The 27,289-nt window shown below is 41.0% G+C and overlaps 1 protein-coding gene across 1 annotated transcript; it reads left to right on the top strand.

The window, feature by feature from the left end:
- znf710a (zinc finger protein 710a) lies at positions 1-26,693 on the top strand. Its single transcript, XM_067418957.1, is given in 8 exon segments — positions 1-194; positions 19,669-19,845; positions 19,847-20,027; positions 20,030-20,077; positions 20,080-21,233; positions 23,716-23,907; positions 24,044-24,218; positions 25,730-26,693. Coding segments are annotated over 8 exon segments (2,118 nt in total). The 5' UTR covers positions 1-167; the 3' UTR covers positions 25,894-26,693.
- Positions 26,694-27,289: the final 596 nt, after the last annotated feature.

The raw sequence follows: 27,289 nt of genomic DNA on the forward strand, positions 1-27,289 counted from the left end.
CCCTCGATTGAGGTTAATTACGTGACAGTCGATGAAAAGTGTGTTTCTGATCGGTGCTCGCTAATGGGTCTTCACTTTAGGTCGAATGAGGCCTGAATAAACAACCAACCGGCGGCAATCCCAGATACCTGAGTTCTGACGTTAAAAGGGGCGTGTCCATTCTTAAGATGGCGGAAAGCAGCCTGCTGATGATGGTAATAAATTATTTAGTAGTATTTTAGCGTTATTGTTACATAATAATGCATGCTTTGCTGTTTGCTTTTTGGAAATAAATTATTTAGATGCCACGCATTAGTAAATAATGTTGCGAGTTATACCTACTCAACAGTAAAAACTTGTATTGTTAAATTGTTTTTGTTTTCCAATTGTTTTGAATTTAAAGTCACCATGAAATCAAAGTGAACATTCTTTTTTTCTTTTCTTTTTTGTATGGTATATTGCAGTATATATTAATCTGATTTATTTATCTGTGCACATCACTGTTGTGTTTATTGGCGTGAGGGTGGGACAAACTGTCACTCACATGAGATCACACTAATAGCAAACATAATTTTGTCATGTTTGACAAACTCTTTTCACTCTGATATATGTCACAATAGGGAAGTATGTACTTCTTTTGAATAAGAACTAACTTCATAACCAGTAAAATATATATATTATGAATGCCTAAATGTCTTTCCATCTTCAGTTTCTTCACTTTTAAAGTGTCCATTGGAACACTTCAGAATCTTGTAGGTCATTAGAGTACTTTTTATGATTTTCTGTGAATTCAGAACATACGATACTTTTAGCATACTATAGTATGAAAATATGCATTTACAGTTTCAGCCTTAAAGCTATTTGTTTGTAGTAAGTGTCCTACTTTACTACGCAATGGTGTCTAACTGTATTAAGTTGATAATTTATGCACTCCCATTGGACCATATGCAAAAACAGCTACAAGATATTGCAGTTGTCTAAATGTATATGACTGTAATATCTAAAAAGGTAGTATTGAAAATAATCGATTATTGAAATGACCACAAATACAAGTTGCAAACTTGAAAGTTCAAATTGTAATTAGGACTTCAGACTAATGTGCCCTTCATGTGAAGTCCAATCACATGAATGCCCAAGCAAAGTGGTATTTACAAGTGGGAAATTCGGAATTCGAAATAATTAACAAGTTGTGATATTGAAAGTGGCGTGTCAGTTTGAAATCCATCCACCTATTTTATGCGCATTTTAGGATATTGCATAAAAAACGCTTGATGGAAACACCAAGACCTGCATACATTAAAAAAAATATTTGCATTAAAAAAATATATGCTCAATTGAGGTGGATACATTTTTATCCAGTAAGTAGACATGTGCATAAACTATAATGGAAACACTTTTACTGAACAAATCCCTCAATACACAACAAAGAACTCACTTGACTTTACCTCAGCAGTGGATGTGATTGGATAACTGGACTAACCAGCGGAGTAGTTTCATTGCACAGCATCTCAAATGTTGTTTGGATCGTTCTAAAATGCCTGAGCAAGTCATCAAAATGATTTGGTTTAATTCCCTCCCAGAAGCGTCTCGCATGTTTGCATTACAAACACCAGCATCTGAACACAAGATAACATGACAACGTTTATCGTGTTTCATCTGCGCGCTCTGAGACACAAGTCATTTATGATGTAGGATAAAGAGCCACAGTTTCCTCCCTGATTGCAGCAACTTCCATTTTTAGTACAGATTTTTTGTGCCAATTTCCCAGAAAGTGACGACTTTGTGTGCTTTATTGGCAAATGTTTTATGTGATATTCCAATTTTGTACACAGTTGGTTCGCAACTTTGTGTGTAAACATAGCTACCGATCTATAATATTGTTAATATAATATATCTATATATACATCAGTGAGTGGAAAGCAAGTCTATAGTGAAGATAAAGTCAGAATGAAAAGTTGCGATGGTCTTTTCTTCTCTATTGTGACTTATTGTGGTGAGTGAAACGGCTTCTCGAACAAGAAAAATGTAGGGTGTGTCTTGATTTTGTCCATCTGAAACTGATTCGATGGTTGTGGTTTTCAATTGGTCAATCTCATGTGAGTGACATGTTATCCCGCCCTCAAGCAAACGGAGAAGAGATGTCTTAGCAAGAGGAAGGGGAAGCTATTTTGATCAAAGAGGCATTTATATATTGTTATGCACAGATAAATAATGTATCATTAATTGCAATAGTCCATAAAACATATAATTGTCAAACTGTGACTTTAATCACTTACCTAACTTGAAGCAAGGCCGCAAAAAAACCTGAGTGAGACTCGAGTTACCAAGTTAGGTTGACCCACAACCTTTCAACATGGTAAAGAGGAGAACATTTCAGTTGTGAATGGTAGAAAATGGAAGTAGAGCTATCGAAGTAGAGCTTCCTTGTTAGCTGTTCTGCACATGCAAAACTCACTGCCAAAAGGCTTAGCTAAGTGTTGTGTGTGGTTGACAGGGCATTGTTATGTGATAGCGAACATGTTCTCAGTGGTTTTACACGTTGCTACGCAGTTGCATTGGGAGTTGCTGGGTTGCTAGTGTGTTCTGGGTGGTTCCTTAGAGCCCACCTTCACATATCAGAATCACCTGCACCGCAGCGCACACATAACACAATATGATCTTGTGTAGTCCATAATTTATTAGGTTATGTTATATGAGATTGTATGGGGGATAACAGCCCTGCCTTGCTTGTCTTAAACAGGTAGTGCTCTGCACTCACAATTCTCCTTCATTGTCTATCTCTCAACATCTATTATTATTGGTAGTCGCATGCAGTATAGCCAGAGTGTATATGGAAGGTCATTGTTTTCAATTACAGATTGCATTTTCGATACCCAGTATCAAATTGTTTATCGTGACATGTCTGCTGGCAGGAGAAGAACTATATTGTTGACTAGGTTTTCCAGCTAGCTTGGATAAATGTGTTACCCTTACTATACAATGGCTTGGTGATGGAACTGCATATATTTGAATATAAATTCTAGATTATTGTATTTTCATGTCCCCACTTAAAGGGACATCTGTCATCATTTACTGACCCTTTTGTCATTTCAAACCTGCATGACTTTTTTTCTTCTGTGGAACAATAAAGAAGATATTATGAGAAATGTCTGTATTTTTGTCCATACAATGGAAGTCAATGGTAACCAAAACTGAAAATCCACAAAATACAAAAAATTCATACAGGTTTGGAATGTCATGAGTAAATGTTGACATATTTAGTCAGACATTTGTATAAATACATTACAACAATGTAAAAAAAATGACAAGTTATTCCTTTGTGTTTTTTAACAGACGATAATGGTGTCGAAATGATCCTCGTTCACACAGATCCATGAAAACAACCCATAAAACATCACATGCTAAACTTAAAGGGAGGGTAGGTGATTTGTTCCTGAAACATTTTTTCTTATGCTGGTTGAAAGTCTTTTCACATCCTGATAGCAATCACTAAGTTAAGTTGTCTAAATGTATTATATGTATATACAGTCTTGCTCAAAAATGTACGCACCCCTTGCAGAATCTGTGAATAATTGTAACACAATAAGAGGAATCATACAAAATGTGTTTTTTTATTTTATTTAGTACTGTCCTGAATAACATATTTTAAATAAAAGATTAATGACCCCTTTCAAAAGTTTATGAACCATTGATTTTGAATACTCTGTCGTTCCCTGGATGATCCACGGCTGTTTTTGTGTTTCGTGATGGTTGTCCTTGAGTCCCTTGTTTGTCCTTAGCAGTTAAACTGCTCTAATGTTATTTAAAAAAAACATTCAGGTCCTGCAAATTCTTAAGTTTTACAGCATCTTTTTCATATTTTAACCATTTTTTTTAATTTGGTACTGACCTTTGGGAGCAACAGAAGATAAAAATGAATATAATTTACTGAGATCTTCAAATTCAAAAAAAGTTTTCACCCCCCTGCTTAATGCATTGTGTTTCCCAATGGAGCATCAGTGAATATTTGTGTTTGAAAAGATGGATCTCAAAATCATCAGACACCACTGGAAAGGGTTCAAATATGCAACAGATCCTGCAAAACTGAAGATTTTGCAGGACTTGAAGGATTTTTCTGAACAACAGTGCTCAGTTTAACTGCTCAGGACAAACAAGAGACTCAAGAACAACCATCCGTGGATCCTCCACACACAGTATTAATAATCAATGGCATGTCAACTTTTGAATGGGGCCCATGATAAATTCAGTAATTTTATTTTGTCTTATGCACTTTAAACATCTTTTTTGTAAAATATCTTATTCAGGACAGTACTAAATAAAAAAAAATAACATGCATTTTGTATGATCCCTCTTATTTTGTTAAAGGGGTGGTTCCGTGTTTTTTTTCTAGGCTTGGTTGTGTTTATGGGGTGCAGTATAATATATCTTAATACTTTAAAAAAATTAACACCTCACGAAAAACAAGTTCACGAAAAAAAAAAAGTCTTACCTTTATTCCACACCGCTGTCTCCACTGTCCTTTGAATGGCTCGTTTGCTTCCTGCTTCTATGAAGCCCATCCCTCCGAAAAACGCAATGGTCTTCGATTGGTTAGATGGCCAAATGTAGTTTCATGTATTTTTATTGGCTGAAATGCCAAGCACAGTTTGCCGGAAACTCCACGCCCCTTGCCATTACGGGCCGAAGTCACATCTGGGGCAGTGTTTATGCTAATAGCAAGGGTTTATGATGTCACCAACCCAGGAAGAAGCTCGTTGTAGTCCAAACCGGCCGTTTTTGTAGGCAATAAACTGCCATAACTGTAAAAGACCATATCTCAGTTTGCATTGAACTTTCAGCGATGTAACTTTGCAGATACTATTTATGCTCAAGCAGCAACATTATACACTAAATAAAGTAAAAAAAGCGAAATTACATGCAACCCCCCTTTTAAAATTATTCATATTTTCACTGAATCTGCAAGGGGTGTGTTAACTTTTGAGAGAGACGTGTGTATGTTTATGATTTTTTATATATATATATATATATATATATGCCCTCATTTATCAAAAGTAAGTACGTACACCAAATTTCCAGCGTACACCCAAAAACCACGGTGACTTTGAGATTTACCAATATAAACGTTGGCATACGGCATGCTCAAATCCTACGCCAGCTCAGGAGGTGGTGTACGCACGTTTTGAGTTAGTGCGAAAATGCGCAGAAAAACTATTCCTAACACCACAAAACGCCCTGACAAAAATATGCTATATATGACCCACTGTAAAAAACAACAACAACAGTCATTATAAATTCAGTGTTTATTTTTGTGCAAAATGGACTTCAATGTTTCATTTGTGTGACTTTACCAAAGCATTTGATTTGTAGGCATGTATTCCTCCAGTGGCGAGCCTGTGCGCTTTATGTGACGTTTCTGGGTTAGGCCCGGCAGCTGCGCACGGACTGGGACTGAAAATAATTCAGAATGACAAAATAATAAAAATGACATTCTTCTTCTTTTAAATGATAATAACAATAATAAAATAAATAATAACGACATTCTTCTTCTAAATAACAATAAGCGTCATTAATAATAAAAATCTACATCACATCATCATCACTATTGTACACCCTATACATGTGTCGTGATACAAAATTAAATGCTAATTGTTTCAAATCATGTGTTGTAAAATAATACATTGTGATAGGTAATTTCTCATCCAAACAGCTTTTTAAACTGCTTGAGTGCGCATCTCAACCCCCACACTATTAACAGTATTTGTAATTTGGGTCCATATTTTGTTTTTTGTGGGCGCCTTTAATCCCACTCTTTAAACTCCCAAATAAAACGATTTTGTTTCGTTGGTGATGGTCTCGATCTCCACGTCGGAAAAGTTTAGATGTTTGGTCTGGAAACTCGCCATTGACGGCTCAATCCGAGGGGCGGGATAAACGGTTGTCTTTCAAACTCCCTCTGCACGCGATAGGATAGCGCTACCACCAACCAGAGCAACGAAGGTAAAGCGGAGCTCGTTGACAGATTAAACATTCACCGTGTCTGGTCAGCAAAACTCTGAACACATCTTCCCTTTTTAAAAAATGGCTTCAGTGCCGTTCTTTGTTCTTTTCTCAGAGAAAAGCTTAACTCCGAGTCTTCCAGAGTCGCGGTCAAAGCTGATTCGAAAGACCGCCGTTCGCCAATTTCTGGGTTTACTAGAAACACGCAAATGCAACTTGGCCGTCGCCATTATTGACCGTCCCACTGACTCTATACACGTTGTGATTGGCCCGACAACAGTTTGGCGTTTACAGCTCAGATGTGTATTGAGAGTTGCTAGACGAAACTTGTGGGCAGATTAGATTTGCTGCCGCTAGGGTGCGTCTAGATTTCTAGGCTAGTCTTCCATGTGTCCATGGCGTAAAATGAGGGCGTGGGGGAGGCGGAGACTTGAATATAGGGCCGTGTTATTCTAATGACAATCGTTTTCAGCCGCGGCATTTATCAAGGGCAAGTATTGCATACATTGATAAATGAGGGCCAATGTGTCTGTGGAAGGTGTAGGTCCATAAAATAATTGTCCAATCATTAACAAGCGATCCAAATCATGAATCAATAAGCTGATTCATGACCGTTTGAATCTTTATTTGAGGTTTGAAAACAAACGTGGAAGAGAAGACAATGCTGAATAAAGTCGTAGTTTTTGTTATTTTTGGACCAAAATGTATTTTCGATGCTTAAAGAGATTTTAATTAACTAACTGATGTCACAAATGGACTACTTTGATGATGTTTTTATTCCCTTTCTGGACATGGACAGTATAGTGTGCATACACTTAGATACGCTGTTGGACTAAATATAAAATATTTTAAACTGTGTTTCGAAGATGAGCAGAGGTCTTACAGGTGTGGAAGAACATTAGGGTGAGTCATTAATGACATACATTTCATTTTTGGGTGAACTAACCCTTTAAGTCCTGTACGGATCTAATTACCTCAGCTGTATACGTTCACTAAAGACATATCCGACTGTGTTTACCTGAATACTCGCCAGACCGTGCATTTTTACAAATGTTTGACCATTCAAACTTAAACAATAATCCGCGAAAGAACTGAATTGCGATCAAATGTTGTCTGAAAGGTGTGTGCGCACGCTTCAGGTCAGAGTCCAGCAGCGCGAGCACGTCCTGCGCCACGCTTTTTCTTCTCATGCGCGCATAATTCTGTTGCTTTCTTTGTCATGCGCTGCGCGTATATATTTCAGTCAGAAGCAGAGCTCTGCATACACGTCCTAACACCTGCTGTCACACATCCACACAAATTAAGAAATACAGCTCATATTAGCGCTGTCCTCATCAAAGTACCGGTACTAATAAAATTCCATATCGTACCGTTTGTAATAGCAGGGTATCGCAATACTTTTCTAGTACCGGTATATAGTGCAACACTATTGTAATGTTATGTGCTATAAGACGTGTTAACCACGTCTCTTGTGACGCTTTTGTTTGCTCTGCTGTACGTGTTCATGTGTTTTGAAGGAAGCAAGGCTTTGGAGACGCTCTGAAGAGAGGGTGGGATCTTACGCTTTCAAAATTAGCTTGCTAATACTAGCCTCGTCGAAAATTGCCTACCATACCTTTAATATAAATGTGTTACAATCTAAAAGTAAATGCACGTTGGAGCCATTTTTTCCTAATCCTACCCTAAATTAATAATTTAGATTTACATGCAGAGGATGTGGTGTGAATTTTTTACTTTGGTCTTAAAATCTGAACCCTCCTCTTTGCAACTTACCACAGATTTATCTGTCAAGAGTATGATGAAATTTTGTGATAGATGTGTTGTCGAGATGGACTTTATAGCTCAATGCATTTAAACCAGATAAATGGTTAATTTCTGCCTTCATCTGTATGTAGGCTGGTTAAGATTTTCTTGTGCTATTAATTTTGTGCCATTAAATCCATATTTTTAAAAAAGGAAAAAAGACAGTCTTTTATTTCTCTCTCTCTCTTTCACTCTCTCGCTCAGCACTAGCCTTTGCTCTGCTTTTTTTTCTCTGTCTCCCCCTCCCTCTCGCTGTCCCTCTTTCTTCTCTTTCTTTCTCTCTGGCTGCTTTTCATTCCTGTTTCTCTTTTCATTGTTTTTTTTTTCTCTCGCTTTTCTTCAGCTCTTTGGGACCTCTATTTCTTCTCTTCCTCTATTCAGGTTTTCTTTATTCTCTTTTCTGAATAGTTGTGGTACTTAAAGGGAAAGGGGAAAGGGAAGGAGCAGGGGAGGGAGGTTAGTTTCAGTCAGATCTCAAGCATAACACTTCCTCCTACTGCAGTCAGTCTCAACCAGACATACGCCAGGGACTTTTTCTTAGTGCGTTTTGTGTAGAGACTTACATAAAGCACTCGGTTTAGCCCTAATGAAACACTCTCAGGTGCCTTTCTGTGCATGCAAACATGTCTCATTTTGAGTAATCCTACGTAATGTAAAGGGGCATATTGTGTCTCGCTGGTTTTCTTTGTTGTCGAGGTTGTGATACTTTATATTTGAGGACCTTTATCTCCTCATAGGAGGTGTCTAGGCCTCACAGGGACATCTTCATCACAGCACTGAGCTGACAGACCACAATATATGTCCTGCCACATTTTCACTAGAAACCTCTAATAAGAGGAACGAAATTATGTAGTTCGATTGCTGTTTATTTAAAGGGATAGTTCACCCAAGAAATTATCCCACTTTCTCACCTTCAAGCCATCCTAGCTGTATACGATACGCCAAAAGAGTATTTTTTTTTTTTGTCATGTCAGACAAACCCCTGACAGGACACATGACAGAAGCAAAAGCTTTGATGACTCTCAAACAAATTGGGTCCTCTTCTCTTATATTGAAATCCTCCGACATTTCTCTTTAAAAAAATCATGACTGGTGTTTTGTTTTGATCTATAATTTGCGCTCACGCGTTCAAAAATACACAATGTGTTACTCTTTCACCAATGCGTAGAGCAGTTTTTCAAAAGCTAGTTATTTTAGATTATAAAGGTTTAAATATGGATTTGTTTTATTTATTTTTTTTATACACAAACACATTGCTTCAGTTCAGAAGGTCTTTATTAACCCCCAAAGCTGTGTGAATTACTTTTATGATGGATGGATGCACTTTTTTGGGCTTCAAAATCTCAACCTCCATTCACTGCCATTTTCAAGTTTAGAAGAGCCAGGACATTTTTATTATCTGACTGTATTCGTGTTATTTTCATTTTTGGGTGAACTATCCCTTTAACAGATATACACCGATCAGGCATAATATTATGACCTAATATTGTGCTGGTCCCCCTTTTGCTGCCAAAACAGCCCTGACTCATCAAGGTATGGACACCACTAGACCCCTGAAGGTGTGCTGTTATCTGGCACCAAGATCTTAGCAGCACATCCTTTAAGTCCTGTAAGTTGTGGGGCCTCCATGGATTGGACTTGTTTGTTCAGCACATCCCACAGATGCTCGATTGGATTGAGATCTGGGGAATTTGGAAGCCAAGTCAACACCTCAAACTCGTTGTTGTGCTCCTCAAACCATTCCTGAACCATTTTTTCTTTGTGGCAGGGCACATTATCCTGCTGAAAGAGGCGACAAGCACCAGGGAATACCGTTTCCATGAAAGGGTGTACATGGTTTGCAACAATACTTAGGTAGGTGGTACGTGTCAAAGTAACATCCACATGAATAACAGGACCCAAGGTTTCCCAGCAGAACTGATGCTCACATGCCCACCATTGGTTCTTTCGGCAGTGGACAGGGGTCAGCATGGGCACCTTGTGTTTGCCTTGCTCTTGTATTAACTCACCTCCTACTACATGTGTGAACCAGTGGGCGGGGCTTAAGAAGCCACGACGATGTAGAAGTGGGTGTTGACCTTCTTCTGCAGACTCTCTTTGACATCATATTCAGACAAACTCCAAAATTAGTCGTTTTGGCAGCTTGGTTTCAATAAAAGGTATTTTGGGGTTAACAAGGAACTTTTGAGTTCTGAAACTTTTATACAACCTTTTATATGTCAAAAGATCAAGGGAAAATTTTTTTCTCAATTCATGGATCAACATACGGAGAGCAGCAGCTTTCGTTTCTGCTCTGACAGCCACAAGACTGCCGAACACTGAGTGTGTGTTAGAAATCAGGAATGGTGAGAGAACATTGTGCTTGGTTTGTTTTTCATCATCAAACCAAACTTGGGTCTCCAGCTGACAGAGTTTAAATCCATCTGGCTAGTGCGCTTCCCATAATGTCTATGCATTAGGTCAGTAGGCGTAGAGTAGGCGCTCTTTTGTGGCTGTTCGAATACATTCGACCACACGAGCGTTTACACTACGAAAGCAATCCGGTCCAATGCGTTTTCGACTACCTCTGGAAGTGGTCGAAAGTGGACAAGCTCAAAATGTTTTAGACCCCGTTTACACTTGTATTACACTTGGACCAAAACACACCTTAAAGCTAGGTATAAACCAAGCGGCAACCTCCTACGGTCTCTCTTGAAGCCAACAAGGAAGTTATTTAAACTGCAATTCCTCGAGTGGCCACACAGGCACCAAAAGGGAGCAGAATCTTATTGAGCCCCATGTTAAAATTCCCAACTTTACAGCAGAAAAAAAAAAAAACATGTTTACAGCCTGGTACAAATTGTGGTGTTGGTCTATACGGCTAATTTTGCCCTTCATGACAACTGTGAGGGGGGTGAATTTTTTTTTATAACTCATTCGTTTAAATTATATAAAGCCTTACATTTCTGCATAATTAAGGGCGTGGTTACTTTGATTGGCAGGTGGATCTGCCGTCTATAGTCATTGTGTCACCTCAGCTCCGCCCACATCCCGCCTCTTTGCCCATTTTCTGTTATCTGGGCATGACAAGCGATGTCACGCTGGCAAGATGGCAACGGCCAGCTCGTCTCTGCACTTCAGAACGGCTTTTCGGAATCCTATGGGTGACGTCACGGACACTACGTCCATATTTTCTTACAGTCTATGGTATAAACGGCCTATTTGATAATCTTAACCAATAGCCAAATAGCTACTTAGGTATGTAATTCTTATGCACTGTCCATTTTTCTCACTCCAATCAATTTCCAATGTCCTGTCCTATATATTTTCTCATTGAATATCCCATTTCACTCTGAAATGCATCACATTATGAAAGTGAAATGGGTTGCAAACAGTTCACTATGAATTTAATTATAAACACATCACATAGACATCTACGGCGTGCTGAAGTTACCATAGCGAGATGAGGACACGATAACGGGTTTGATTCGCGTCAGACCTTCCGAAAGCTCGTAGAACAGAGAAGATGAGCACTGAAGAACTGACCGCTGTCTAGCACACATGTAAATGAGAGCTTGTGCCAGTGGAAATGAAGCGGGGATTGGACGAATGAAAAGTGATTAAAAATGCAGAATTGATAGGGCAACAGATGAAACTTTTCTCTCTCCCTCTCTCTTTCTCTCTCGCTCTCCATAAGTAAGAAACAGAAGGAAAAAAAAACAGCATGATGGAATGGCAGGCTTGAAGGGGAGAGAAAGGTGAAAGACAGATGAAAGTGAAAAGAGATAAAAGCCGGAGTGAGGAGGGTGTGGGATAAAGCAGGAGGAAGGGAGGCAGAGATGAAAGCAAAATGAGAAAGATAAGAACAGAGTGAGAGAGACAGAGAGGGAAACGGAGGGAGAGATAGATAGTGTACAGCGTAGAGAGAGGGGTAACCATGGAAACAAGAAGAAGGTACAAAAGAAGAGAGAGACAAAGGGGTTTTGATTTAAAAGAATGAAACTTGGGAGAAAGGAAAAAGTAATTCAGGTTGAAATTTGTTACCGTGAGGTGAGGGAGAAATACAAAAGAGCACAAGCGCGCCGAAGGACGGCCACTTTTTCTGTGCTATTTATGAGACCCTGCAAATGGGAGACTGCATACGGGCAGGCGTCAGACCCGCTCGTATTTACAGGCCTCTTCATTTGAGCGCAGGCCCAGTGAAATTGGATGTGAAACCGGGCGGCCAGACTCGTGCCGTCAGTCCATTTAACTGCCATTAGCAGGATTATGAGATGAAACGGCATGGGAGGCAGGAGGCAACTGTTCTCTTGAAGGCAGCGGCGGGAGTCAGCTGAGGCTTTGACCTCCCAACCTCAGACCGCAGGGATACACACACATGCAGAGGAGTGGCGCTCCTGAAAGCTCCTATAGGCCCGACACAATGAACTTGTGCTGAGTTTTGCAGGGTGTGGACTCCAGCCTCATTCAGATGCATACAATACAGCCTCCCATGTTCATTCAAATTTGTCTATCTTCATGGAGCCGAAGCCAGACATTACTGCTTCTTCTTCGTTTTTTTTTTTTTTTTTTTTATTCTGTGGTTTTTGAGTCTCTTGTGTGTCTCTTTCTTTCTATCTCCCTCCCTCCCTTCCCCCCTCTCTCCTGTCTTTCTCTCACTGTCTCTCTCCCTTTCCTCTTTCTGTCTCTCTTACACTCTCTCTCTCTCTCTCTCTCTCTCTCTCTCTCTCTCTCTCTCTCACTCTCCCTCCCCCTTCTCTCTCCTTCTCTCGCTCTTCTTCTCTCCCTCTCTCTCTCTCTCTCTCTCTCTCTCTCTCGCTCTCTCTCTCGCTCTCACTCTCTCCCCCACTCTCCTCTTTCTTTTCTCTCTCTCTGTTCCTTTTATATCCTGTGCTGAATGCTCTCCTCCCTCAACTGTCTTTCTCTTTTCTATTCACTCTATTTCCTCTCGGTTCTCTCGGCAGAAACATTTCTTGCCCAATATTCTGTCCAACATTTTATCTGTAACCCCCATGCTGAATGAGGGGGGTAATCTTTTATTCAGGATTTGGAGAGCCTCTCTTCTTTGCATCTTCTGTGTTTGTTGTTGTGTTTGTGTGTGCGCGCATATATCTGAGTGCGATTTTCTCAGACAAGCTGCAGTGAAAATACATAAACATTGAAATCAAGAGCGCAGGATCATCTGGGCCGAGACGCAACTTTTTTTCTTTCTTTTTTTTAAGACATCCGAGACTGTGTTTGGCTAAACTAGCTCCCGCTGTCTAACCTCATAACACGTTCACACAAGTGGACAAATGATTTAGAAGTTAATTTAGAAAGGAACTAACTGCTGGCAGTAATGTCTGGCTTGGGGTCAAAGGTTATGTCCATTGAGTTTCCGTGGTTAATAAGTGGCAGTGCTGGTGTGTGTTCTGGGCTCACATGGGGGGAGCTGAAGGCTGGCTGTGTGCGCTTTAACACCTCACAAGATCTCCACTAAACCCAATCTCACGGTAGCTTGGATGACATGTTAAGATCTGGCTTTGTGCTAATTCAAGTTTGTTTGGTTCTGCCCATATTAAAAGCTTTTAAACAGACCATTTATCATGGAGACATCACAGCATTGAAGGGGGGGGGGGGGGGGGTAAGATGGACCACCTCCTTGAGTTTAGGCTACTGTGTGGTTTATGACTTGACTGGCTATCACCAGACCAAGCTCAATTAAAGATTGAACATTGGTCTGGGGAGTCTGCTCTGTATTTTCTACTGCACAAGAGGCGTGATCAACGGGCATAATTCAAATAACTGTACGCAATTGGATAGTCCTTCAACCAATCAGACCACAAGAGGCGTGATCAACAGGCATCGATCCATCGCTTCTCTATCCGTCATTGTGTTAAAACCGCCAATAGCACGCCAGGTAGATAAGCCAGTCTGTGATTGGTTCCCACAAATGTGTAACAGAAGCCGGATAAATTAATGTACAGGTTTCCAGACTGAGCTGCAGGGCGAAATAATATCAGGCTGGGTTTACACAGTCTAATTTATGACACCAAATGTTTACATTTTTGATATGTTTTATAGGGGTTTATATGTCAATCCATGTAAATTACCTTCATGGCAGGTAAAATTATATTAATGAAAAAGCAGGCTTATCCAGATTTTTTATTTATTTTTTAAATACATTACCACTAAAAAAATTGTGGTGGGTAAGTTTCTTTTTTGTGGTAGTGGTAATGGTATATATATATTTGATGAATACAAAGTTTAGCGTTTATTTGACACAAAAATATTTTTTAAAGTATAAATGTCTTAACTTTCACTGATCAATTTAATCCATCCTTGCTAGAAAAAAGTGTGCTACAGAATTGTAGTGTACAGGTAGTTTACATGTTTTAAAATCAACATTGATATCTGTTAAAAAAATTATATGATTTTTTATTTTATTTTTTATATTTACATTTATAAACACATTTTTGCCTTCAATAGTTTTTTTTTAAAAGGTCAGTCAATCAATCCCATCATCTCTCATTTAAAATGATATCTTAAAAGCTGCATAATAATTTGCCAAATACGTTTTAAAATGTAGTTTAGCTTGTCACACCACAGGATATTTCAGGATTCCTTTCTAAAAGTATTTCATGTCAACTTCACACTGTCAAATCTTATGTTGGTGAATTTCTACTAAAAAAAAAACATGTCATTTTTTTTTTTTTTTGCCATGAAATATTACTATAATTGCAGTGTTTCCACAAATTAGTACACGTGGGGTAAAGCGTGCCGGGTGCTTTAGGATGTGCAGTCAGTGATGGTGAATTTTGTCTCCCAAATGCAAGACAAACTATTATAAATAGGCCTATTATTACTCTTTCTAATACTTTTATCCAAAATTATTACTGCATCCAAATATTCTGAATATTAAACTTTTTCCTGGCTGTTTTAAGAAAATTTGTATAATGTGCATCAATATAAGACTCAGAATGGTATTGTGTGTTTTCTTGTTTATGTTCAAATTTCTATTTAAAAATGACACAGTTTACCCCTGCACTGTTTACTTCCCGCAAAATGTTGCATCAAGAGTTGAAAAACTTGTGTTTGTGCTACACCGCTTCACCTTTTTTCGTGTCGTAATGAAAATGTTAGGATTGTACTAGTGGAGGTTTCGAGTTTCCCTGTCGGATCTCCGCTCAGGTCACGTTAGCACTGAGGGTTTTGGGATTCAAAAGCAGCCACATACATTTACATCCCAGTCAGATCTCCACCACTAACCCAACCGGTTCAAACTTCCCTCAGTATCATACAGTTTACACTGCCGCAGAAAACAATGCAGACAAAAGTTCCCTATTGCTTCTCTTCAGGCAGAGGAGAAATACGAAAACCACAAGTACAAGTGTCATGTGATATGCACACACACACACTTGTCAGTTAAAACCTGTAGATGGATTCCCAAACCACACACCCCTCTAAAACACAAACCTGTGGAGAAGCACACATGCAGAAAAAACTAGTAGGCGTTCATTATTCATCAGGTATTCTTCCCTGCATGTGTGTGTGTGTGTGTGTGTGTGTGTGTGTGTATGTATGTGTGTGTGTGTGTGTGTGTTTAGGACTGGTTCACACAAGTCTGATACTTCTGGGCAAATGAGGTTAAGACAGGTTTCAAGCCATTTCTCTTTTCTTTTTTTAAGGAAGGGGGGGGGGGGGGGGGGGACCCTATGGGCCTGGATGGGTATTCTTTCTTTCCCCCTAACTTTTGTTGTCTCCCCCTCTTCGTTTTCCCACAGGCGGGCAGCTCCGTGTTGTTTTATGTACACGTCCCTGGCCGTTTCTTCTTCCATGTGGATTCTTTGTCTTTTTGCGTCTTATCTCTTTGTTTCTTCCCTTGCACTCTTTCTATTTTCTCTCCTCTCTCGCTCTCTCAACTTCCTGCTATCTCTCCCCCTCACTCACTCACACCCTCCCTCAATCTCTCTTTATCTCTGTCTGTTTCCCTTCGCTCCCTATCTCTCTCTCTCTCTCTCTCTCTCTCTCTCTCTCTCTCTCTCTCTCTCTCTCTCTCTCTCTCTCTCTCTCTCTCTCTCTCTCTCTCTCTGTCCTTTCTCTTTTCCCTCCCTCCCTCCTTTCCTCTCACGATCTCTCACACGCACACACACACATCTTTCTCTCTCACTCAGACGCGCATATACCGACTCTCCTACAATGCTTGATTTTCTCTCTCCTTCATGGATTGCCCTTTCCTGCTCACTGATGAAAAATGTCCTCCACTCTTCTCACACACTGACGGTATACAGCACAGTCCTTCACTCAGGTGTGTTCCATTCCATAATAGAGGCTCTTTTGTGGGACGGCCAGCCTATATCCTGGCGTTAATAAGCTCACGGGAAGTGTTAGGAGTAATCCCATACCTTTTCCGTAATGAGGATGAGCGGGAACACCTCGGCACACACCCGGCAAACGGAGCGGGCAGGTAGCCTATCACGCGCTCCTGACAGAGGAAACCAGAACTTCATAGTTAATATATTTCCTTGCTGTTTTTTCCTTTTCCTCTCTTTTCCCCTGCCCCCCCCCCCTTCACTCTTCCACTCCCCCTCTTTTTCTCTTGCTGATGAACTCCTCTTTTTTATTTTCACACTCCACCATCCCCCTTTCTTCTTCCCCCCCTCACTATCTCTCTCTCTGAGGCTGCTGAAACTCTCTCTCTCTATCTCTCTCTTTCAGTCAGAGCGCTCTCCCTCCCTCTTCTCCTCTTTCTTTCTGTCTTCTCTCTTTCCTTTGACCTCATCTTTTCTTATGCTTTGCTCTCCCTCCCCCAGTTCCTCTCTTCCTTCTTTTTTGCTGCATTCTCTTCTTCTCTCGCCCTCCCCCACCTCTTTTCTCTCTCTCTGTCGCTCTCTCTCTCTTTTTCTATTTCTCTCCATTCACCCCCCCTTCCCTTCCCTTTTCTCTCTATACCTCTCTGTCTCAGTCCCCTCCCTCTTCCTCTTATCTCTCTCATCCCCCATGTCTGTCTCACTCCCTCCCTCTCTTTCCAAACTGCTTTTCTTTCTCCTTGTTCTTTCTTTTGTCACTCATTTTTTGTGCGCGCACTGGCTCTCAGACACTGCACAGGCATCTTGCGCTTAATTATTTGAGATGCGCGAATAAACAGACCTGTAGAACTCCTCCCGGAAAACATTTCAGCATATCTCACTCACTGTCTGTCTGACACCGACAGACACACCCCTCCAGATTAGAGATCTCTGTGTGTGTGTGTATGTGTGTGTGTGAGAGAGAGAGAGAGAGAGAGAGAGAGAGAGAGAGAGAGAGAGAGAGAGAGAAGAGAGAGAGAGAGAGAGAGAGAGAGAGAGAGAGAGAGAGAGAGAGAGAGAGAGCCTGTGCACATGCCGGCTTGAAACATGTTTGCGATCATCTCTAAAGTGAGAGAGGACGTACGTGTGCTGAGAAGTGAGCTTTTGTTAGTAAGAGAGAAATATGTTTGTTGAAGGGCCACGCCATTTGGAGTGTGTGCGTGAGAAAGAGTGAAAGAGAAAGAAAGAAAGAAAGAAAGAAAGAAAGAAAGAAAGAAAGAAAGAAAGAAAGAAAGAAAGAAAGAGATGGGGGAGTGTGAGGAAGGGAGGGCAGAGAGACAGAAAGAAAGAGAATGGAAGAAATAGGTTTGTGTGTGTATGTGTGAGAGAGGCAGGCACAGTCAGTTCTGATAACAGCAACAGTTAGGAGGAGGATGAGCCTGGCTCCGCCCCCCTCTCTCTCGCATTATAAATAGGAGCTGGTGTTTTTTGCTCCTCTCACTTCTCTTGAAGGATGAGGTCCCGTGAAACATCTCAACATCACACCAGGAGTAATGTGGTGAGTGCTCAACCCAAACATACATGCTACCCGAAGCGGCTTGTGTTGATATATCGACATGAGCTGTTGGTTAATTGCTGTGTGTTTAAGTTTGTAACTCTGAACTGTGGAAATGAAATAACTTTTTTCTCTCTCACAGAATACCGCAAGAGTGTCGTTTATACTTTTAACCGCTCTCTCTGTTTTAGTCTAACCGCTCATATCGTCTCTCTACCTCTAATGCAGTACATTTCTTTTTGTTTTCTGTCTCACACTCACAAACACTCTCAGGTAATCATTCTATGCTAGTCTTTACACTAGCTAGCGGGGGTTTTATGTTTATTTTTTGAATCTATTTTTATATTCACTTCAGCTCTCCTCATACAGTCACGGCTGCTATCTTGCCAACTGGCTCTCTCATTTGTCTTTCTGTCTTAACACTCCTTCTCTTTTCTTTTCCCTCTTTCGTTCTCTCTCATTTCTGTCTCCTTCTTAGTTTCAGTCTTTTCAGTCCTCATACCCCTCCCTCCCTCTCTCTTTATCTCTCTGTGTACTCTCTCTCTCACTCACTCAGTTTCTCTTAGTCTCTCATCCACCCGCTGCCCCTCCTCTCCCTCTTCTTTTCCTCTCACTCTTTCTTATCTCCCTTTATCTTTCTTTCCTCACTCCCTCCCTCACTCAGTCTATCTCTCATCCCAGTCCCCCTCCCTCCTCTCTCTTCCTTCTTTCACTTGCTTCTCAATCACCCTTTTTCTCTCACTCACTTACTCGTCTTTTTTTTCTGTCTGTCTCTCCCTCTGTCTGACTGCTTTAAAAGCAGTAATTATAAATGACATGGTTATCAGGGCATCCAGGTTCCCCTTCTCATTTCTCTCTCTCTCTCTCTCTCTCTCTCTCTCTCTCTCTCTCTCTCTCTCTCTCTCTCTCTCTCTCTCTCTCTCTCTCTCTCTCTCTCTCTCTCTCTCTCTCTCTCTCTCTCTCTCTCTCTCTCTCTCTCTCTCTCTCTCTCTCTCTCTCTCTCCCCCCTCCACCACCCACATCTCGTTTTCTTTCCTCTGTCTCTGCTTGTCTGTCTCTCTTCCTCTGTTTTACAGCTGTCAGTCTCTCCCTCCCTCTTTCCCTTGTGTATGCTTGTTTTTGCTTAGCTGAAAACAGTATTTCATTGCTTTCTATTCAGCACAAATCAAGGTACCAGCTCGTTAGAGGTGATAATGTACATTAATGACTTTTCTCAGCACACACATAATTACTTGTGTGAACGTGACGGTGATTTGAGCATTCTGGTAATCTAAAACAGAGGTGTGGTGACCTGAGCTAAGAGTTCATCAAGTTGCCTTTAATTAATACATATGTAAGTAACATAATCATCAGCCTTAAAGGAACGATATTTTCTCATAAGTGCTGCAATGACCGAATCATGTTGGCTTCAGGCAGTCTGTGAAGTCTGCAAATTGACTGGACCTCGCTTATGTTGCTAGCTAAAACTTCACTGTCCAGCCTTTTCATAGTCAGCAGTGTCAGCGCTTGACTCGCAGGAAATGCTGTGGATAGTCCGCGGATGTAGACTTCCCGCTCGGACCCAGACACTCTTTGTGCTTTGCGTTCTTTTAAAGACTGTGAAGGAAGGAAGCATGGCGCTTGAACAGATCTGTCTTATCTATCTAAAGCAATCTCTGGTGGACACGGAGGGAAGGCGTTGCTAGAATATGTCTTTTGCTTACTGCTGTAAATATTATATAATATATGTATAATTACCTTTTTTGACAAAGATCAGGTAGAGGTTCTAGAAAAACATTCCTGCCCATGTTGCCAGAAATTACATGATCTGACTGAGCTGTCAATTAGCTCTAAAGCAAATCATCAAACTCTATCCAAACAGCTTTTATTTGTTGCTCCGCATCAGTCAACTTCGTTGTTCAGACACTCATGTTGATGTGACGCTACTGCACTGACTTCATTGCTATTGTAGTGACACTGTTGCCATGACAGCATAAGCCAGACTTTGTTGCTACGAGTGGATTGTATCGACGCTTGCAATGACAGATTTATACACTGATTCAGATTTTATGAAATATTGCTTAGTTCTGTTGTTCTCTCCATTGGCAGGAAGAGCAGGAGGTTCCTCTGGTACGCTGCTATTCTAAAGTAATGGAGCATGCGGTGGATGTCGGCACTCAGACTGACCCGGTTGTGGTCCTGTCCCTAGCACAGGCTGCTGTGCTGGGCCTCATATCTCAGAATGAAATATTTGGAGCCACAATTGCCCCTAACGGTTTCTACACAGAGAGAGGGACGTGAAGCCCCGCTCCCCTGCGGAATCATGGAGTATGAATATGCAGATCAGCTAATTGGAGCCAATGGAGACTATCTAGCTGAACCTCACGGGAGAACAGGAGGCCAGAAGGGCCTTACGGGGCAGGGCGCAGGCGACCGGGGGCCCCGCGGGAGGACCAAGAGGCCCTTGAGTGAGGAGAAGCGGAGGAGTCCACAGAGAGGTCTCTGGACGCATCGACTCAGTGAAAGGAGAGAGGCCTGAGTTCTCTAGCCCCTGTTATCTCTCGAATCCCCAGCAAACTGACAACGAGCCAGAAGTGTTGGACCTAGCACCTCAAAGAGTGCCAATGAAAGAAGAGCAGTGTAACAAAGGCTACCCTGAGCCCTCGAGGGAGCCGGCCAGCCAACAGGTAGACTCTGAGGCTCAGTCTCAAGGCCAGCAAAGCCCTGTGGAGCGTGGAAAGGTATCGGTGGAATCCCCTCAGGAAAGGCGGGGAAAGGAGGAGGAACCACAAGAAGAAGAGGAGGAGGAAGTAGAGGAGAGAGCACTGAACCTGAAAACTACAGAGGAGGATGTGAGCCCAGCGATGAGGCGCTACTATGAGTCCAGCATGACAGCGTACGAGGCTGCCGAGATGGGCCTACCGGGAGAATATGAGGAGGGCGGCCAGGCCATGGTGTGGACTGAGGGTGAGAACTCCTTGGGTAGACGGATGCAGATCGACCGTCTAGATATAAACGTGCAAATCGATGAATCGTACTGTGTGGATGTGGGCGAAGGCCTGAAACGCTGGAAGTGTCGCATGTGTGAAAAGTCCTACACTTCGAAGTACAACTTAGTTACACACATCCTCGGTCACAATGGCATCAAGCCACACGAATGTCTGCACTGTGGAAAGCTCTTCAAGCAGCCCAGCCACCTTCAAACGCATCTGTTGACGCACCAGGGCACGCGGCCGCACAAGTGCACCGTCTGCAAGAAGGCCTTTACCCAGACCAGTCACCTTAAACGGCACATGTTGCAGCATAGCGACGTCAAGCCGTACAGCTGCCGCTTTTGCGGCCGAGGCTTCGCCTACCCCAGCGAGCTGCGTACCCACGAGACTAAGCACGAGAGCGGCCACTGTCATGTCTGCACGCAGTGCGGCATGGAGTTCCCCACTCACGCCCACCTCAAGAGGCATCAGGTCAGCCACCAGGGCCCGACGACCTTTCAGTGCACCGAATGTCACAAGTCCTTCGCCTACCGTAGCCAGCTCCAGAACCATCTGATGAAGCACCAAAACGTGCGGCCTTATGTCTGCTCGGAGTGCGGCATGGAGTTCGTGCAGATCCACCACCTGAAGCAGCACATGCTGACACACAAGGTACTGACACAGCAGGCCCCCGAACACAAGGTACTTAAACCTCATTAGTTTTTGTAATCTTCCCACAAACATCCAATTAGAAATAATTCCCCAGTGACTTTCAGATCCAGACCCCATCTACATTTCCAAACAATACATGTTCCCATAAATCTATAGGTTATTGTGTCATTTGTGTCTCGGGTATTGCCACAACAAGTTTCAGTGTAAATGGAGCTGTCTCTTTCAGTCCCTTCCAGCCATCCAACCCCGCCATTTACTCGTCCCGTTTCTCTGTCCCTCGCACTAGTATGGAGCTGTTTTGTTTTGTGCGTGCTTTGTGCAGTGAAGTGTGTCTTACATGCTGATACTTCCTCCTTTCATTTCTCACTCTCCATGAGTATGATTCATCTCGTCATGACTGCAGTGTCAGTAAACAGAATGTGTCACAGGTCAGCAGGGTTATAAACAAAAAAAAACAGCGGCAGTTAGTCATTTCTTCAGCGTTTATATCAACAGTTGTCTAGTTTGGAAACCATTTTTAGATTTGCCATTAGAGGTGATGAGTGAATGAAAACACTGGGTGATTTCCGTTAGTTGGGTACACTGTGGGTGCTTCTCTTTTCTAATTTGTTCATCCTTGTTCCTTATACTCGCGTCTCAGTTCCACCCACTTAGGATGCATGGAAAGAAAATGAGAACAGAGGAATGGGAGGAAAGCTTATTTTTATATTGTAATATTTTGATCACTCAGTGGTGACTTTAAAGCATCATCAGCTGCACTAAAGGGGTCTGCCCTTATGTTTTTGAAGTTTTGGTTATTGAAGTTTGGTTATGTATTGGTTAAGAAATTCATAAATAATAATAATAAAGCAAGATGTCCTGTTGAGATATGTGATATATATATATATATATATATATATATATATATATATATATATATATATATATATATATATGGTTTATTTAAACTACAAAAGTAAAGCATATATTAAAATGATTGTGACTGCTGTGAAGGGGGAGGAGAATTTAGACGTGCATCAGGTTTTTCGTTAAGCAAGACTCCCGCATAGGTTACACCTGTGCATCCTCACTCATAGCTCTTCTAGAAGCTTTCTCGTTCCTTGCCTCCTCACAGTGCAATTAGAGAATTGAGATATCCTTCAAAATGGCTAACTTTGATTGGTTTTTGGGTCACAAGCTGGAGGACAGGGGAGCAATGAAACAAGGAAGCATCAATTTGAGTATTGAGAAGCACCCTATATGGCAAAAAGTAAATGGACTGAATACTGCACCTGTGTGTGCTTTATAATTGCCAATAGGGGGTTAGAACACAAATAAAGGAATTTGATACCAGTCAGATCAGGTGCTGATGTTGGGTGATGTGGCCCGGTTGCGGTTCCAGTTCATCCCAACAGAGTTCAGTGGGGTTGAGATCTGAGTTTTGTGACCAATCAAGTTCTTCTGCATCAGATTCTATAAACTTTTTATTTATTGACCATAATTTGTGCACAAGGACATTGGGATCTCCCTAGACCAGGGGTCACCAGACTCGGTCCTAGAGGGCCGCTGTCCTGCAGAGTTTAGCTCCAACCACAATCAAACACACCTGAAACAGCTTATCAATGCCTTTAAAGGACCTAGTAAGACATTGATTAGCTGGTTCAGGTGTGTTTGATAGGGGTTGGAGCTAAACTCTGCAGGACAGTGACCGAGTCTGGTGACCCCTGCCCTAGACCATTAAGGTAAACAAGATTTCACCAAGTGCAACTTTTTCAGTTTATGTCAAGTTTAGGCTTACAACCAGGATTAGAGCTTCTATATCAGCGTCATTCACCTGTACACTGTTATTCAATTTCCTTTTTATTTTAGGGATAAGTTACGGGTTGGGTTAGGTTTAGGGTTTGAGGTTAGGACTACTTTTTCAGAGAGGAATGTTGCTGACCAATAAAATATGTTGATCCAGAAAAATGTCTTATTTAGCAAAATCATGGAAGTGAACACACTATTTACAATGGGTAGCCCATGCAGTGTAGATTCAGTGTAGTTTTTCATAGCACATTCTGAAATGAAAAGGATGTTTTCACGTATGTTAGGACTGCTGTGTTCCCTGGATATATTGGAAGTGTTGAAAAGTCCAATTGTTAAGCCGAGAGTATGTTTAACCCTCTTCATTTGTTAATGTTTTAGCTTGGTGGAGCACCAGAGCTCACACTACGGTGTATACATGTCTATTTACCCTGCAGCATTGCGATAACAACAGTGAATAAAACATGTGTGCGTGAATTTCTTGCTCTGTATTATGAATTCTAGTGAGCAAGCAAGACGGGCACCCTGCTGATGGATTCAGCTGCGCTTATGACAACTAACCACTTTTCTCATTCAGCCGATGCCAGTGATAAATCATTTTTCCTCCCGCTCTCAAAAATGGAAAAAAATATATACCACTAATTAAAAAAAAGTTTTCTTTTTTTTTTTAAGCAATGGTCGCAATGGAATCATATCTAAATATATTGCCGTGGTCTTTCTCTCTCAGGGTATGAAGGAATACAAATGCGACGTGTGTTCTCGTGAGTTCACGCTCTCTGCCAACCTGAAGCGACACATGCTGATTCACACCAGCGTGCGTCCTTTCCAGTGCCACGTCTGCTTCAAGACTTTTGTTCAGAAGCAGACGCTTAAAACGCACATGATTGTCCACTTGCCTGTGAAACCTTTTAAGTGCAAGGTGAGTACGGAGAACTCTTCCATGCACACACAGTATAACCCTGCAGGAGTCCTTCAGACAGTCTATATTTTTCTACTCGATACGGTTGTGCATCAAACATAGAGCTCTAATAGTTCCTGTATTTATTATTTTTTAGGTATGTGGCAAGTCCTTCAACAGAATGTATAACCTGCTGGGTCACATGCACCTTCATGCCGGTAGCAAACCCTTCAAGTGTCCTTACTGCACCAGCAAGTTCAATTTGAAGGGCAACTTAAGTCGACACATGAAGGTGAAACATGGAATCCTGGACACCTCGACTGAAGGGCAAGGTAACATGCAAATTATACCTCAGATTATACTTACTCGTGACTCTTGCAGTTCTCAATGTTATAGAAAATTAGAACCAACAGGACGGGTATAGCCTAGAGGTGTATAGAGCAGCTTGACTCCGCCTCTCTGTGGGTTTATAGAGCAGGAGTTAAAAATAAACGCTAATGTAGTAAAAGACTTGTGATGTATATTTGACTGATTTTTGTCAGTAGGTAGGTTAACATTTCATATTTGCAATATTGTTGATAAACTTTTGCGAAATGACAGCGTTTCCATTAACCCATGTTATGCGACTAAAACGTGATTTTTTTCTTGCACGATAATTGATTGCAAAATTCACGGCCACGGATGTTGGTAGGTTTACTTATACTTCAGAGCGGTTGAATACTTGAATCTGATTGGCTGACGAACATTCTAAGGTGTGCAATTATTTTCAGGGAAACACGGCAAAAGTAGTTTAAACTTCACCAAATGTTTTCAGTTATTTCAAAGGTCTTTACAGCCGACAACATCAAAATAACCAAAACCCACTTCGACACTGACCAAGCAAAGAAATATTGTACACAATAGGAAAAAATGACAAAATATTTCCATGTTTTTCCCATTAAATTACATTAAATGAAACAATGCACATTCTCTCTCCCACTCAAATGCACATTAACGTGTTGTCAGACGATTTTATCAGTAAAATAGTTTAGCAACTTAAAAGCTACATGACATTTCTCACTAGCGAGGTAATAACGCCGCTGTTTTTACAGTTCCGTATTAGTAGACGCTGCTGCCGAAAAACTGTTGAGAGACGCACAGACTGAGGTAATTCGCATACGCTCTCTCTCTCTCTCTCTCGCATTAATAACTAAATCATCTGAACAATGTTATGAGGTATGGTAACCATAGTATAAGTGCAATAATTGACTCCTGGACGTTTAGTTATTCGAAAGATCCACCTCGGGTGTGCATTGTTTGTCTAATAATTCAATGGTCTGTCGTCAATTATTCCTTACATACAGTATATCGCAGCCACTGCACTAATCAATATTTTTAAGCGAAGGAGACGTAGGCATGTTTTCCAAGCTTTAATGGCAAAAAAAAGGCCCTTATACTTGGGAGCGGCCACGTATGAGGGGTTTCTGCAAGGTTATAGTACACAATTATAGTTATAGTTCAGGATTTCCGGATGAACAGATTAACCTTTTTTCAGTGCAATGCAATAGGGCAACAGATACAGAATAAAGAACTGTCTCAGCTTGTCCAAACATACCAGGCCATCTTTAAAGAGAATGTCATGTGACATTTATGTATGCCAAGAGATCTGTAAATATTCCTTTATCGAATTGCCTGAAAAAACACCTCGTGAGCATAAAAAAACATTTTTAAAATATACAGGAGATTTCCCAAATTGAAGGGTAATGGAAGCACAGCTAGTGATTTAACTTAATCAAAATGATAAAGTATTCACATATTGTGTACATGTTGTAACAAAAAGAAGTGTCTCCATTTCCTTTTTCAGATGCCCTGCCTGATGCAGAAGGTCAGGAAGATTACGAGGAGGAGAGCTTTGATTACAGCGAAAGGGAAAATCTAGCCAGCAACAACGCACAAGATTTGGCAAAACTCGCCAAAATTAGCTACTACAACTACACCAAGGTTGCTGCTCGCTACAACACGACTTAAGCAGCGGACTGAGACACTAAAATGTGGTTTAAGAGGGTGAAAAACACTGCAATGGTCATTTCTATAGTACTCTTTGGCTCTGATATGAGCAGTGAGGAAATAGCCATCATAAAGTGGATGTGCACTGGAGCCCATTTTGGGTCTGTGAAACAAGTGATAGCATATTGAAGCTTCATTTTAACAATGTCATTTCACATTAGGGATCATCCTGAAGAACAGAGGACTGTGTGTTTAGGTGCTGCTCTTTTTGAAACAAACGTTCCACTTTTTCCCTCATTACAGAAGTATATGATTTCTGAGCTACGTTTAATGGGGCAGTGAAACGACATGTACAGATATAAGGAAGGACTTAATCTATACAGACAATCCACAGCTCTAAATAAACCAAGACTGCCGTTTTAGACCATTGATCTTCTTGGTGGTTTTCCTGTCCAGCAAGTTAGATATCACTTTATAGGACTTAACCAAAGCTGACAAAGTGCAAATAGGTGTCATTAAATGTTAACTTCCCCAGCATTTAGTTGAGCATACTGTGACTTTTTGTTAAGATTCTTCTCCAGCATTTTTTGTTTGTAGCTCATATTGGATTGATCGGGTTTACGGAGAGGTTTTTCAGTGCCTATCTTTTTTTTCTTGCATTGAATCACTTTTTGTCTTCTGGAGAATTGTTTTATTTGTTTTAACATTATTGCAAATAGTATTTATTGTTCCATTTTTCTTGGCATTCACAAGTGTAAATATATTGCTAATGGTCCAGATGGGCAGATTTTATTTCAAATTTAAAATATAGCAGCTATGTTATGGGTATGCATTAATAACCTAAGTGCATTGTTTGGGCCATCATCTCTAAAATACAAGAAACTTGTGTTTAAATGATATATTTTTTTCCATCTTTAGTTTGATGAATGTAATAATACTAAGATTTGTCCCTTTAAAGCGTTCAATATTTCAGAGCCATGCGTCAGCAAAAAAAAGAAAGAAAGAAAGTATTTTTATTTTGCAGTCTGTTCTTTACTACTTCTGTGTTCTTGTACTACGTACCAGTTAACTACGTGGGCTAAATTCATTTTATTTTTAAAATGTGGCCATCTTTTAGCATCATTTTTTTGGTGTGGATTAAACTACCTTATTCCAAACCTCATCTAATTCAGCATCCATTTTAATGTCCTTGGACATAAAACCTTGTAGCGTGTACTGTATCTTTCACAAACTCGCCAATACTGGTTGAATTCTGAAGAGGACGCCCTAAAAACACTGGACAAAAATATTAACTGCCCTCGTGTGTGCAAGAGAGAGTCTCATCCATCATTCCTGCGCAGAGCTCAGGAGTGATGAACGACAGTCTGCCGACATGTGACAGGGCTCGAGACCCAGCAGAGAATGATTGGGGAAATTC

This window comes from Pseudorasbora parva, chromosome 16, assembly GCF_024679245.1.
Source record: "Pseudorasbora parva isolate DD20220531a chromosome 16, ASM2467924v1, whole genome shotgun sequence".
In the NCBI taxonomy this organism is placed as follows: Eukaryota; Metazoa; Chordata; class Actinopteri; order Cypriniformes; family Gobionidae; genus Pseudorasbora; species Pseudorasbora parva.